We start from the raw sequence: 12543 nt of genomic DNA, 5'->3' as shown, positions 1-12543 counted from the left end.
CCCTCCAGAGACGTGTTGAAGACTCTGGGCAATGAAGAGTCAATTTTTATGGGTTAAACCATTGAGCAAGAAATGGGGCTTTCCTGGGAGCACGTGGCTGGCTTAGTTGGCAGGTGTGACTTTTGATCCCAGAGTTGTGAGTTTGAGCCCCACGTGGGGTGTAAAGCTTAAAAAAGAAAGACAGATAGAAAGAAAGAACAAACTGACTTTCCTTTAACAATTGAGCAGAAAATCAAGCCCACTCTATTTCTCCCCACCTGGAACCTGATGAAGAAGCCTGGGATGACCCTGAGATGGCTTTGTGACCTTTTTCTGGCAGCAGGGGTGATGTTTTGTGATGTTTGAGCCTGGGTCTTCAGAGGTCTGGGCAGTTTCTGCTTCACCATCCTGGGAGCCAGCCACCATGGAAAGCCAAGTCAGTCTGGACTGATGGCAAGAGATCCTGAGGAATGCGATGGCGGGCCCAGCCCTGCCAGCCCCACCAGGGTCTCAGAGAGGTACGAGAGGCCACCATGGACTTTCCGGCACAACCTAGCTGAGTATGGGCTCATGAGTGACCCCAGCTGACACCACACGCAGCAGAATGAACACCCAGGGGAACCCAGCCCATCTACTGAATCAGAAGTAATAAATCATCGTTTTAAGCCAGTACATTTTTGGGGTGACTTGTTATGCAGCAAAAGATAGCTGATACACTTTCTGGGAGCAGAGTCCTGCACTTTCTATAGCTCTCCCCTGCCTGGAGCCTGGCACTAAGCATTGAATCTCAGAGCTGGAAAGGGCCGCCCAGACCCCTGAGTCCCACTGCTTCACTTTATGGAAGAGGCAGGCCCAGAGTGACGGGCCTGAGAGCAGGGAAGCAGTTTACTCCAGATCACACGGAGAGATGGGGGCAGATCTAGGAGGAAAGCTTGAACCCACACAAATGTGGAATGCGAGTTGGTAGCAAGTTACCCCTAGCACTCCTGCCGTCTGCAGAGGCAGCCACTCTTCGGCTCCAGCCAACTGTGGCCGTGTGGGACGTGGGCCCAGCGAAGCCAGATTGTCTGACTTGTCACAGAAGCCAGAAAGAGGATCTCTCTCTAAAAATCTCTTGATTTTTAAATGTTGGCTAAGAATTCAAGTTGGATTGATGATCTCTGGGCCACTGAGACTGGCCCTGGGCTTCAAGCTTGGTCTGGCTGCTGACCCTGTGCAAGCAGCATTGGCACCACCCCCACCGGCCTCAGTTTCCTCATCTCTAAAATGGGCCCCATGGCTCCTGCCCACTCACTGGGTTGCTGCGAAAACCCGATGAGCTAATGGATTTGGAAGTACAAGCTACAAATGGCCCTGCCGCTCAGTTCTCTGTGGAAGCGCCCCTTACGATGTAACGAGTTAACACCCGATTTGTCTAAGTTAGAACAACATTATTCTGGCCATTATGACAGAGATTGCATTTTTATGGCAGGTTTGTGAGTTCCAGAACCCTCTCGCTTGCATTATCTCAGGATGTTGATGGAGTCGGAGGCTGGACGGCTGCCCTGGAGACCCTCACCAGAGCCAAGCCCTTCCACTGAGCTGGGAGGCACATTCCAGAAATGGCTGGAGTGGCAGTGAAGAACAAGGGCTCTGGAGTCACCCGGACCTGGGTTTGAATCCCTGACTCTCACCGCCTCGTTTTATGTCCTTGGGCTAAACCCCTGAGCTTCTGTTTTCTCATCTGTAGAATGGGCATCATAATAATACCACCTGGTGGGGCTCTTGGGGCGACTGCAGCAGATGACACACACACAACGGTAGAGTGTCTGGCACAAGAATCGATGGCCCTGATCATTATCATGGCACAGAAGTTGGTGCCTGGCAGGCATAGGGCCAAAAAGGAAAGCATGGCTCTAGAGGATCCTACTACTTTCCTGAGATTAAGGCGGCAGACCTGGGGGAGGGATGGGTCCCAGAGACAGAGGCTGGGGGGGCCACTCAACCACCCAGGAAGAGTCAGAGCCTTGCCCCATAAGGCTCAGGACTTACCACTGCATCTCCAGTCTTTCCCCACAGCTGAGCGAAGAGGGGTTGAGAGAGAGATGGAGACGGAGTCCCCCTAGTCAAACAGCACCCACATTCCCCTCCACTCTGAAGCCAATCTCCTGTCGGTGTCCAGCAATAACAACCAGTTAAGATTTGCTGCACGCTCATCACACTTGAGGCCGCACTCAGCTTTATCTTTTATGGATTAACACACTCATTCTTCACAACCACTTCCAGAGCTGGAAACTACCGTTCTCCCTGTTGTACAGTGTGGGGGGGGGGGTGCTGGGACTCAGACAGGACACCCAGCAAAGGATGGTCTGACTCTGGAGGCCCTTCCTGTAGCCCCCAGGCTATGCGGTTTATGGAACAATAGAAAGGCGGTCAGGGCTAAGCTAAAGGGCTATGGGATTTCGGAGAAAGGAGCAAGTACTCTGGCAAGGAGTGACATTCGTAGGACATTTCACAGGAAAGGACAACCAGTGAACATGGGCCGCAGCCACCGGGCAGGCTGCACTGCTGAGCATCTCATTTAATCCTCGCCAGGATGCGTTTCCATCTCCATTTACAGACAACGAAGCCGAGGCTCAGCACATCCCTTGTTCAAGGCCACAGAGCAGGCGAGGTCTCCTCCCTGAGGACACCCCCACCCCCAGGGGGCTGCAGCAGGGCAACAGGTGGTTCCAGGAAGCTCACCTGGCGTGGCCCGGCTAAGGTGGCCTGGGCAAGCTCTCCAGGTGACACAGGGGCGCCAAAGAGACAGGTGTCCCTTCTCCCACCCTCCAGAAGGCAGCTGCCTTAAGAGGCCCTTTAGGGCTTTCAAGCAGCCTTATCAGACTGAGCTGATCCCAATCAGGAAGCTTCCAGGTGCTGTCACATCAACGGCCCGTCCCGCCCCTGGGAGCTGTGCAAACATCCTTCCCTGCCCTCCCCCAGCCCAGCCTCTGTCCACCAGCAGGCAGGCAGCCCGGGCAGGTGGTGCTAACTCTGATTGATTTCGCTTTATTTCAGTCTTTTCCAGTTTCCCGCTGCGGCGTCTCTTCCTCTTTCCCAGGAGTCCTGTGTTTTATCCTCTGGGGAACAAATCTGCCTGCCCAATGGACAAGCCCAGGGGAACGTGTTAAAGATACAGACTCCCAGGCCGTGTTCTTGATCTACCAAACCTCCAGCGAAGTCAGGCAAGCAGGCCAGGCCCACCTCTGCCAGGAGGCCGCCCTGATCTCCCCCCTCCACCCAGGGAGGGAGCACAGCTCCCCTGCCTTACCCAGTCCAGACCTCCTGTCACCAGCCAGCTCCATCCGCACCTTCCTGCAGGGGTCTCTCTGTGTGCGGGGTCTGACCTATAGCCTTAACTCATAGGTGAGCTCTGGGTGGTACAGCTGCCCAGCTGCTACCCTGGGCTTTGCGGAGTGCCCAGCACGGCTGCCCGGAGACCCCCCCTCCACCCCTGCTCTGAAGCTGATGCAAACCTTCATGAAGTTGCGGGGGGGGGGGGTAGCAAAAGCACCAGGAAGGACAACCTCGTGGGAGGGACGGGGGGTGGGGGCACAGCAGAGCAGAAGGGCTGGCTGGCAGGGGTGGGAGCGAACCTGGGATTCCAGAATTAGGGGAAGCAAGCCCCCCACCGTGTGCCCTGGCATAGGCTGGTGTTTTCACCATGACTGAGAAATTTCTGAAACTAAGGACCTTCTTCCTGGAAAAATCTGCATTAATATCCCATGTTCAATGATCATTTTGGGCTGATCACAGATCCCCAGAACTAAGGAGGTCTGCGGAACCCTGTTGAGAGTCCGTCTGGTATAAGAACCCAAGTACCTGCTCCCAACAAGGCCCTGGAGGAGGAATCAGAGACGGAGCTCTGGACCCACCCACACGTGTGGGGTTGCCATCCCGAGACTGGGGGATGCTGGGAGCCTGAGCGATGAGTTGAGAGAGACACTAGGGTTGATGTGTTGCCTGGACAACCCAAATGCCAAAAGGGGGGCCAAATTAGGACACGGCCATCACTGACTACGCCTACAGTCCAAGGAAGGGGACCTCACAAGGGCCAAGAAGAGCATCTAATGTTCACGGCCGTGTGCCGGAATGCCTGACGCTTCATGTGGGTGTCCACAGAAACCCCTGGGGGAACGGAGGTCCGGGGAATCTGAGTTCCTCGCCCAGGACACAGCACGCTGGCATTTAAACCCAGGTCCGACTGCCCTCGAACGCCGTGTTTCTTCTCTACCCAACCCTTCTGTGAAGCCGGGTGGGCCCCGTTCCCCACCGGAGCTGGAATGCCTTCCCCTCCCCGGCACCTGACACGAGCTAGGTGCCCACAGGTGGATGGGAGAATAAATGAATGAATAAAGTCAAGTTGCCTCTGAATTCTACAGCATTTGGGTTTTAAATCTAAGCCCGGATTTCCTGGCTAAGACGGATACATGAAAGGAGCCTCCTTTAAAAATGAAAAGCAGAAGAAACAAACATAAAAGGAAAACCAATTCCAAATTAATCCCACTGAAGGTCGCTGGGTCTTAGGGAATGCCCAAGAGGTGGACCCAGTAGAGAGCCGGGGTGGGGGTAGGAGAGACAAGAAGTGTGTTGGGGGGCTGGAGGGCGGGCTCCCTCAGCCCTCACAAGAAGGGGACCTGTCTAGCACATAGCCGCTGCTCACCCATTTGACTCCTCAGCCCTGGATGAACCGTGACCTGTGACCATGTCCAAGCCAGCCCCTTGGCTTCTCCCTCCAGGAAGATTTCCTTGGTCTCCTTCATCTCTGTATCATTCCCCTGATTCTTTACATAACACAATGCGGTAGATCCGTTCACGCATTCACTCAACATACATTCAGTCAACGTTCCTTAGCTGACTGTGTCATTCAGTTACTGGGGACCCATGGGACTCGGCACAGCTCTAGGCACTGAGGATGAGGCCATAGCAGACGTGACTGATAAAAGCCGCTTCCCTCCCCGAGTTTATCGTCTAGTGGGCAAGGTGGACTCCAGACAAGGAAACTAATGAAACTCTGAAACCGCTTCGGATGGCCATGGGTGTCAGGAAGCAAAACAAAGCAGGTGGGCTAGAAAGCGGCTGAACTAAGTCTGTTTTAGATGAGGTACTCGGGGAAGGCCTCTGGGGAGGTGGCATCGGAATTGAGCTCCTCTTCCCACAACTGTGGACACAAAAATAAGCCAGGTGAGCTCTCTCAGGGAGCTTACACTCTAGCAGGGAACAGACAAGCTGACCTTTTCTCAACTGTGCGGGGCCGGGTGTGGCTCATCTGAACATCCCACACACTGGATGTCAGAGATCTTTCCAGACGCAAATCTGGCCAGGTCCCTCAATGGCTCAAGAACCTTCAACGGCTCCCCAGGGCCTCACCATCAAGTCCAAATTCCTCAACTTACCGTCCTAGCCTTTCAGGACTTGCCCTGCCCTCCTTTTCCAGGCTTATCTCCCATTGCTGCCCTCGACACCCGGCCCCCTCAGATGCACCCAAGCAAGTCCCCAGTCCGAGCCTCCACGTCCCTGCACAGGCTGCTTCTCTTTCCAGGTAAAAGTCTCCTCATCCGCTAAGTCTTAAAGGCAACCTCCTTAACTTTTGAGAACACAGTTCTTTAGCGTGACAGGTGGCTGGGGAAGTCTCATTGCAGGGAGAATGAAGTAGTCAGAGGACGAGGCAAAGAATAAAGCCATAAAAGAGGAAATAGCCCTCTTCCATCCTAAACCGCCTCTGCCGCCCCAGTGGCGCACAACTTCCTCCTGGCAGCACTCTGGGACACACGTATCACATTATATGTGCCAATGTTTTCCCTATCAGCTTGTCCCCTATCTCCCTGCTCAGCCCCACACCGGCCAGAGGAAGCTCCATAAATATTTGGAGACCAAAGGAGCAAATGCACGGAGACCGATTTTCCCTAGACTTCAACCTTTGGATTCCATCTAGTGGCTGGTCTGTCACTGGCCTCTTCTCCTGTTGGATATGTCCCCAGGGTGCTTCCATCCGTCACTAAGCCCCCACTCCAGATGCTGCAGACTTGTGTTTCCCTGGGGGGGGTGTCTCATGGTTCAGGGGAGACATTAGGTTCACCGTACCAACCCAGGAGTCCCCCATCCCCCAATACACATACACCTTCTCTCCCCTCTCTTGTTCTGGGGGTTTCCTAGGATCTCAGTGCTCGGGACAGCCTTGTTGCTACAGGGTCTGAGGAGCGGGGAGGGAATGGGGTGCTGGCCATGTGACTCGGGGGATTGGGAGCTTCAGGGGAAGCCCTTCCAACACCCCAAGCTTCAGACGTGAAGCCATACACTCTGCTGTTCCCAGTTGAACCCAGTCTTTTCTGGGATGTGCTACAAGCATCCCTGCCCAACCCCATCCTCCACCCCCCACCCCAAGGCCACACACAGTTCTTCAGGGTGGGCTTTTCTCATTCGTTATGTGGTCTGAATCTCACAAACACCCCCATGAGATAAGGTGGGAAGGGGATGATCATTACGCCTTCATCTGATGAGAAAGAAACAGGCTCAGAGAGAGGAAGTGGGTGCATATATCATGGGATCCCAAGAGATCACCCAGACCATTTTACACACAGGGAAACTGAGGCCCCCGTTAGGGAGGGAGCTGGCCCAGAGTCCCAAGTAAATTAGAAGCAGGGCCCTTGACCTCCACCTCACACCATGTCCCCATCCATCTGGCCAGCTCCTTGTTAACCCCTGACAGATTAGATTCCTTGGTGTCTTGGGGGTTGGGGGGCAAAGGAAGAGCCTAAAGCAAGGTCTGGGGTGCCCTCCCCCACCCTGCCCCCAAGCAGCCACCTCCTCCTGTGATGTCAGCGGCCCATCGACCGGGTGTCCAGGGCCCACAGTCCAGCCAGGCCACAGCCCACCAGATCCAAACCATCCCCAGCCAGGGCCACGGCCGGACAGGCACGGGCCTTCCATCTACCCCACGGTAATTAAAAACACACCAGGCCTCTTCCAACGCAAGAGGGGCCAATTTTCTTCCCCTCCAGCACCGCTGACTGCAACCTAAATAGCAATATTTATGCCAAGCGCCCCATAATACTGTAAACATCCCAATGTATAGCGGGCCAACACATGAGTCATTTCCCCAAAGCCATAGTTAATAAGTGGTACCTCAGCCATATTCCAGGGAGCTCCAGCCAGCATCCAGGCCTCAGGGCTGCCCTCCACACCCAGGGCCCCGGGGCACCCTCAGTACCCCAGTGGCCCCACTCTGGGAAACCACAGGCAACCGCCAGATCCTCCAGGAGCCAGAAGACAGCTGCCTGCATTCGAGAAACTGCCATCTAGGGATACCCCTGCACCCCCAAAGTGTGGTCACTAAAGCGCTCCTTTACCAAGAGAAGAACTAAAGTTACAGCACAGGAGGGTCCCCCCAGACCGTTTGCAGAGGCCACAGCCCCCCGCCTGGTCTGATCAGGTTTTTGTTCTGGGGCTTGCTTGTTTGTTTGTTTTGAGTTGCAAGAGGGGAAGGGGCTCTCCACCATCCCAAAGTGGCCTGAGAGGAGGGCACATATGCTTCACTCCTCAGCCCGTGGGGGCAGATCCTGGAAGGGGTCGCCCTGCCGTAGGGGCAAGAAAAGCCAGCAATATGAACAGAGCCCAGGCTTCAGAGACCTCAGACCTGGGTTCTGTTTTTACCACCCAAAGGCCATGGGTGAGCCACTGAGTTCTCTGAGCCTCGGTTTCCCTTCCGCTTAAAAGGGTGTAACAGTCATACCCACCTGGCTTCTGTGCGAGACTTACTTGGGGGAATCCAACAAAACTGTGGGTGGGAAAGCACTTTGCAAAGCTCAAAGTACCCTTGTCAACCGTACAGCACGTTGTAAACCACAGAGAGCTGCATATAGTGCGAAGTACTTCATAAACTGTAAAGCGGTTTGGAAACTGTAAAGCGCAGTCCACATGAGAACCATTATTCACATCCATTCCTTGCCCTACAAGCTTGGCCATTTCTGGTGGACACACCCAGATCCCACTAACTTTCCCTCCAGAGCCAGCTGGCTCGGGGAGGCCCGGCTGCCACCCCGACCCCTTGGGGGCCGGGCGGTCCCGACGCACGAAGCCACGAAGCCACGAAGCCACGAAGCCACGAAGCCACGGGGAGAGGGTGGCAGCGACCCTGGCCAAGCCCGACACGGGGCAAGAGCATCTGGTCCGGCCCTGGCGGCGGCTGGAGAGTTCCCGGGGCTCCCGCGGCCACGCCGAGCTGTGCCGCCGCCGGCGGGGCGGTGGCCGGCAGGGGTGCCCGGAGACCCGGCGCGGCGGGGGGATGCCCGCGGACCCACCCCCCCGCGCCCCCCCGCGGTCCTCCCGGGGAGGGGACCCCATTGTACGCCGCGGGCGATGGGCAGGCGGCGGCGCGGGGGCTGGCGCGCGTTCGCCTCCACCCGGCGGGCGCCCCGCTCGTCCCGGGGGCGCAGACCGCGGGGCCCCCACCCCGGCCGGCCGCGGGCCCCCCCTGCCTCCGCTCGCTGCCAAACTTTCCAGCCCCGACCGCGCGCCGGGCCCCGGGGGCGGGCGCCCCTCCACGCCGTGGCGAGCCAGGCCAGGCCCGCGCGGAGCGGGTGCGGGTGCGGGTGCGGGTGCGGGGCGCGGCGGGGCGGGGCGGGGCGGGTGCCCGGGCCGGGGCGGCGGGCGCGCGTGGGCAGCCCCCGGCCCTGGGCGGCGCTCGCCCCGCTGGCTACAAAGCCTCGGCAAGATGGTCCCTTCGCCTCCTCCTGGCACAGTCAATCAGCGCCCGCCGCTCCCCGCGCGGCCGGACACACCTCCCCGCGGCCACCTGCGCCCGGCGCGAGCCCCCGGGCAAACTTGGCGGGCCGCGGGCGGAGGTGGGCGCCGGCGGCCCCGTGCCCGGCCGCTCCCCGCCCCCATCGCGCGCCCGCCCGCCCGCTCACCTTCCACGGCGGCGAGCAGCGGCAGCAGCAGCAGCGCGGCCCCCAGCCTCCGCAGGGCCATGGCTGCGCTTCCCGGGGCCTCGGGCCGCCGCGCCGCGGGACCCGGGCGGCAGCGCGCGCCCCGGGCTCGGGGGGCCGGGGGGGGCGGCGAGGCGCGGCGCACACACAGCCGCCGCCACCGCGCAGCCAGCAGAATGAGCCATCCAGCCCGGGCAGAACGGGGACCCGGGCTCCGCCAGCGCCGGGCACGGCCCACCTGAGCCGCGGGCGCGGGGGGAGCCCGGCCCGGCCGCCGCCCCCCGCGCGCGCCCGGACCCCGGCCGGCCGCGCGCGCCCCCCGAGCCCCGGCCCCCCGCGCGCCCGCGGAGCCCCCGGGGGCCACGGCGCGGGCGCAGGGGCGCGGAGACCTCGCGCGCCCGGGCGCCCGAGGCCCCGAGCTCCCCCCGCGCAGCAGTGGTCTCTCCCGGCGCTGTGGCTCCTCCAGATAAAGCAGCGATTTCAGCCCAAATGTTTCTGAATTTTTATTGAATGCTGCAAAGCCGGAGAGCGTCTGGCGCGGCTGACAGGGGCAGGGAGAGGGGACCCCGGGGGGGGGGGGGGAGGGCGGGGAAGGGGCTGCCCAAAGCGAGGGCTGGCCCTACCTGTCAGGGCCGGGAGTGCCACCCCCTTGCCTCAGCCCTGCCACCCGGGTCCCTGCGGCTCCGAAAGGGACCGAACTGCAATGAATGAAAAAAAAAAAAAAAAGAGAGAGAGAGAGAGAGAAAGAGAGAGAGAAGGGGGGGCGGAGATGGGAACAAAACAGGCGGCTTTCCCAGGCGCTGGGGCTGGGCTGGGGCCTCCGCCTGGGAGAGAGGGCCTTGGCGCTAACACGAGGGCCTTGGGTGGGGGGGTCACTCCAGCGGGGGTGGGCCGGGCCTGGCAGACAGACCCCAGGCCTACCTCCCCGCCTTGTTCTGAGCCAGCCCGTGAGCCTCTCCCCGCAGACCCTTCTATCTGTACATTAGGTTTCTCTCTCCGTTCGTCTTGTTCCTAATGCAGTTTTGGGGTGAAAGAGGCAGATGGGGGGGCGGTATCTGGGGAAGCCTCATTCCCCCCATGGAATGGACCTCTCTCTGTGCAGCCATGGTTTTGTGCGTGGCAGTCCCTTCGGGGAGGACACAACCCCTTTTCCATCCCTGTGGGCCCGGCCCTGCTCTGACAGCCTTCATCACCATCATCATTAACAGGCTTTGCGGAGGCCGGATGGTGGGCAGGCTGCAGGGGGCCTGCGGGAATCACCCAGGCAGGGCCCCTGGCCTTTGCGAGCTGCCTCCTGACAAACAAGACTTAACCAGGAGCTTCCTGCTCTGTGGAGTGGGTGTAAGAGCCCAGTAGAGGTACAGATGGTTTAAATTCGCTCTACACCACCCAGACCTCTCCTGTCCCTTTGTCCTACAAGCTATCAAAATGTCCCCGCAATCCCCTCCCTTCGGAGCCCACCCTACAGTCCATACCAAGGAAAGGGCCCCCCAGACTCTGAGATTCCATCTAAGGTTGGGAAAATTGGGTCGTCTTTTGAAGCTTTGGGAGTCCAACTCCTGGAAGGTCACCAGGAGGAAGTGGGCCCTGCCAGCTGGGAAAGACTGCTTGGAGAGGAAGAAGTTGGGGGGTGGGGGATGCCCCCCTCTCAAGCCTATGGATTCCTCCTTGACCAGGGTCAAGATCTTCTAGGGTAGGGATGGCCTTTATTTTCAGTTCTTGCTTGTCAGACTTTCCAGGGGACCCAGGGTTTGAGGGATGCTGAGCTTGGCCCATCCTGGGGCAAGAGTCCCTCCCCCGGGCAGAACGACCCCGAGCTAGCGCACATGTTGGAGCCAACATCCAGGTGCCCCGTCTCGTCTCTTCCCAATTCAACAGATGTTTCCTGAGCACCTGTTACTATGTGCTGGGTGGATCCAGCTCTTCTGCTCTGTTTCTCTCCCCGGGGGCCCCTGTCACCCTCTACCTACCGCAAAGAGGTACCTCCCTCTTTGACCCAAAATAGGAACAGCAATGGCATGATTGCGGGTCTGGTACCAGGCACTAGGCTAAGCTTTGTGTATACATTGTGCCCTGAATCTTTTAACCCCGTGAGGCAGGTGCTGACCTTTTCAGATAAAGAAACGGAGGACCAGATAACTCGTCCAAGATCATATGGCAAGTCGGAGCTAGGGTTCAACCCTTAGGCTTGTCTGATCCCGGTTCTATCCCCTCTCGGTCCTTTCACGGTTGCATCAAACTCCGGGAGTCATTTATCAACTTCCCACATCCCCTCCGCCTAGATAAGGAAACTGAGGCCTATAGACGGGAGTGACTTACTCAACATCATATAATTAAATACAGAGCAGTCCAGGGGCTTTAACTGGCTAAAAAGAAAAATAGTGATAATAATAATACAATATCTCCCATCTTTGTCTCCCTAAACAATATCTTAGTCCCTATTTGGGATCCGACAGGGAGGCTGGGTTCTGATCCGACAGTCCGGCCGGGCCTCTCCTCACTGGTCTCTGGCAACTGCCTTCAGCCGGCCTTTGTCCCAGCTGCTCCCTCTGCCAGGGCGCCTCCTCCACTCTAAGAGCTTAGGTTTGGCCCCACCCGACCCCCCACCAAGAGCTTTAATTGACCTTGGCCTCACCCCCCTCTCTGAGCTTTTGCACTTTTCTATTTCCTGAAAGATGGTCAGCCCCCTACCGCCCTTTGCGGGTGTCTCAGATTGTTTGTTTCTGATTTGCATCTTATCTCTGCAACCCCTGCAGACTGTGAGCCGCCTGCAGGCAGTGCCCGGACTCAGAACAATACACTGGCAGGACGGGAGGCCCCCAGAGAGCACCTGACCCAATCCCCTCAGCTGCGAGGACCAGGCGGCTTAACTTCATTTGTCTAATGACAACAGCTACTCACATTTGCAATCACGCTTTAACAGTTTACAAAGCAGCGTTCACACCCATCAGCTCGACTGATGCTAATTCAACCAGCCTATCCTGCCAGCCAGCCTGGCAGCAGTGGAAGCTCCATTTCTCAGAAGGGGAAAAAAGTTTCCAGGGAGGGGAAAAAAGTACTTACCCAAGGACACACAGCAGATTTGGGGGTAGGGGTACAGCTGGAACTAGCCTGCAGTGAGCGGATTTGTCCAGAACTCTTTCAATCAAATTTGATTAATAAACACTAATTTGGGGGGCACCTGAGTGGCTCAGTCGGTTAAGCATCTGCCTTCGGCTCAGGTCATGATCCCTGGATCTTGGGATCAAGGCCCGCATCGGGCTCCCTGCTCAGTGGAGAGCCTGCTTCTCCCTCTCCCTCTGTCTCTCCCCCTACTGGTGTCCTCTTCCCCTCCACTCCTGCCTTCTCTCTGTCAAAAAAATCCAAAAAACAAAAAAACATTAATTGGGCATTTCCTACATGCCAGACACTGGGGAGGCAAGGCCAGCTGTGAGAAGACGCTGCTCTTCTAGAACCCACCTTCTGTCATATAAGACCTACGTGGACGCGAGAATTAAGATAGTGATAAATGCCAAGGAGACACTAAAGCAGGGTAATAAGACCTTGGGTAACTGGGGAAGGGGTTTCTCTAGCTGGGGGGGAGGAATCAGAGAAATCCTCTGTGAAGACTGAAACA

The 12543-nt window shown here is 57.8% G+C and overlaps 1 protein-coding gene across 3 annotated transcripts in view; it reads right to left on the bottom strand.

The window, feature by feature from the left end:
- The window catches only part of EPHB2 (EPH receptor B2), a 186245-nt gene extending 177176 nt beyond the window's left edge, over positions 1-9069 (bottom strand). For all 3 annotated transcript variants that reach the window (XM_055331915.1, XM_055331916.1, XM_055331917.1), the window contains exon 1: positions 8910-9069. In XM_055331915.1, coding sequence (XP_055187890.1) covers positions 8910-8970 — 61 coding nt within the window. In that variant the 5' untranslated portion in view covers positions 8971-9069. The remainder of the gene's footprint in view (positions 1-8909) is intronic.
- Between the last annotated feature and the right edge of the window lie 3474 nt (positions 9070-12543).

Source organism: Nyctereutes procyonoides, unplaced genomic scaffold (genome assembly GCF_905146905.1).
Source record: "Nyctereutes procyonoides isolate TBG_1078 unplaced genomic scaffold, NYPRO_anot_genome, whole genome shotgun sequence".
Lineage (NCBI taxonomy): Eukaryota > Metazoa > Chordata > Mammalia > Carnivora > Canidae > Nyctereutes > Nyctereutes procyonoides.
The sequence above is the reverse complement of the archived record's forward strand: the minus strand, read 5'-3'. Positions and strand labels throughout refer to the sequence as shown.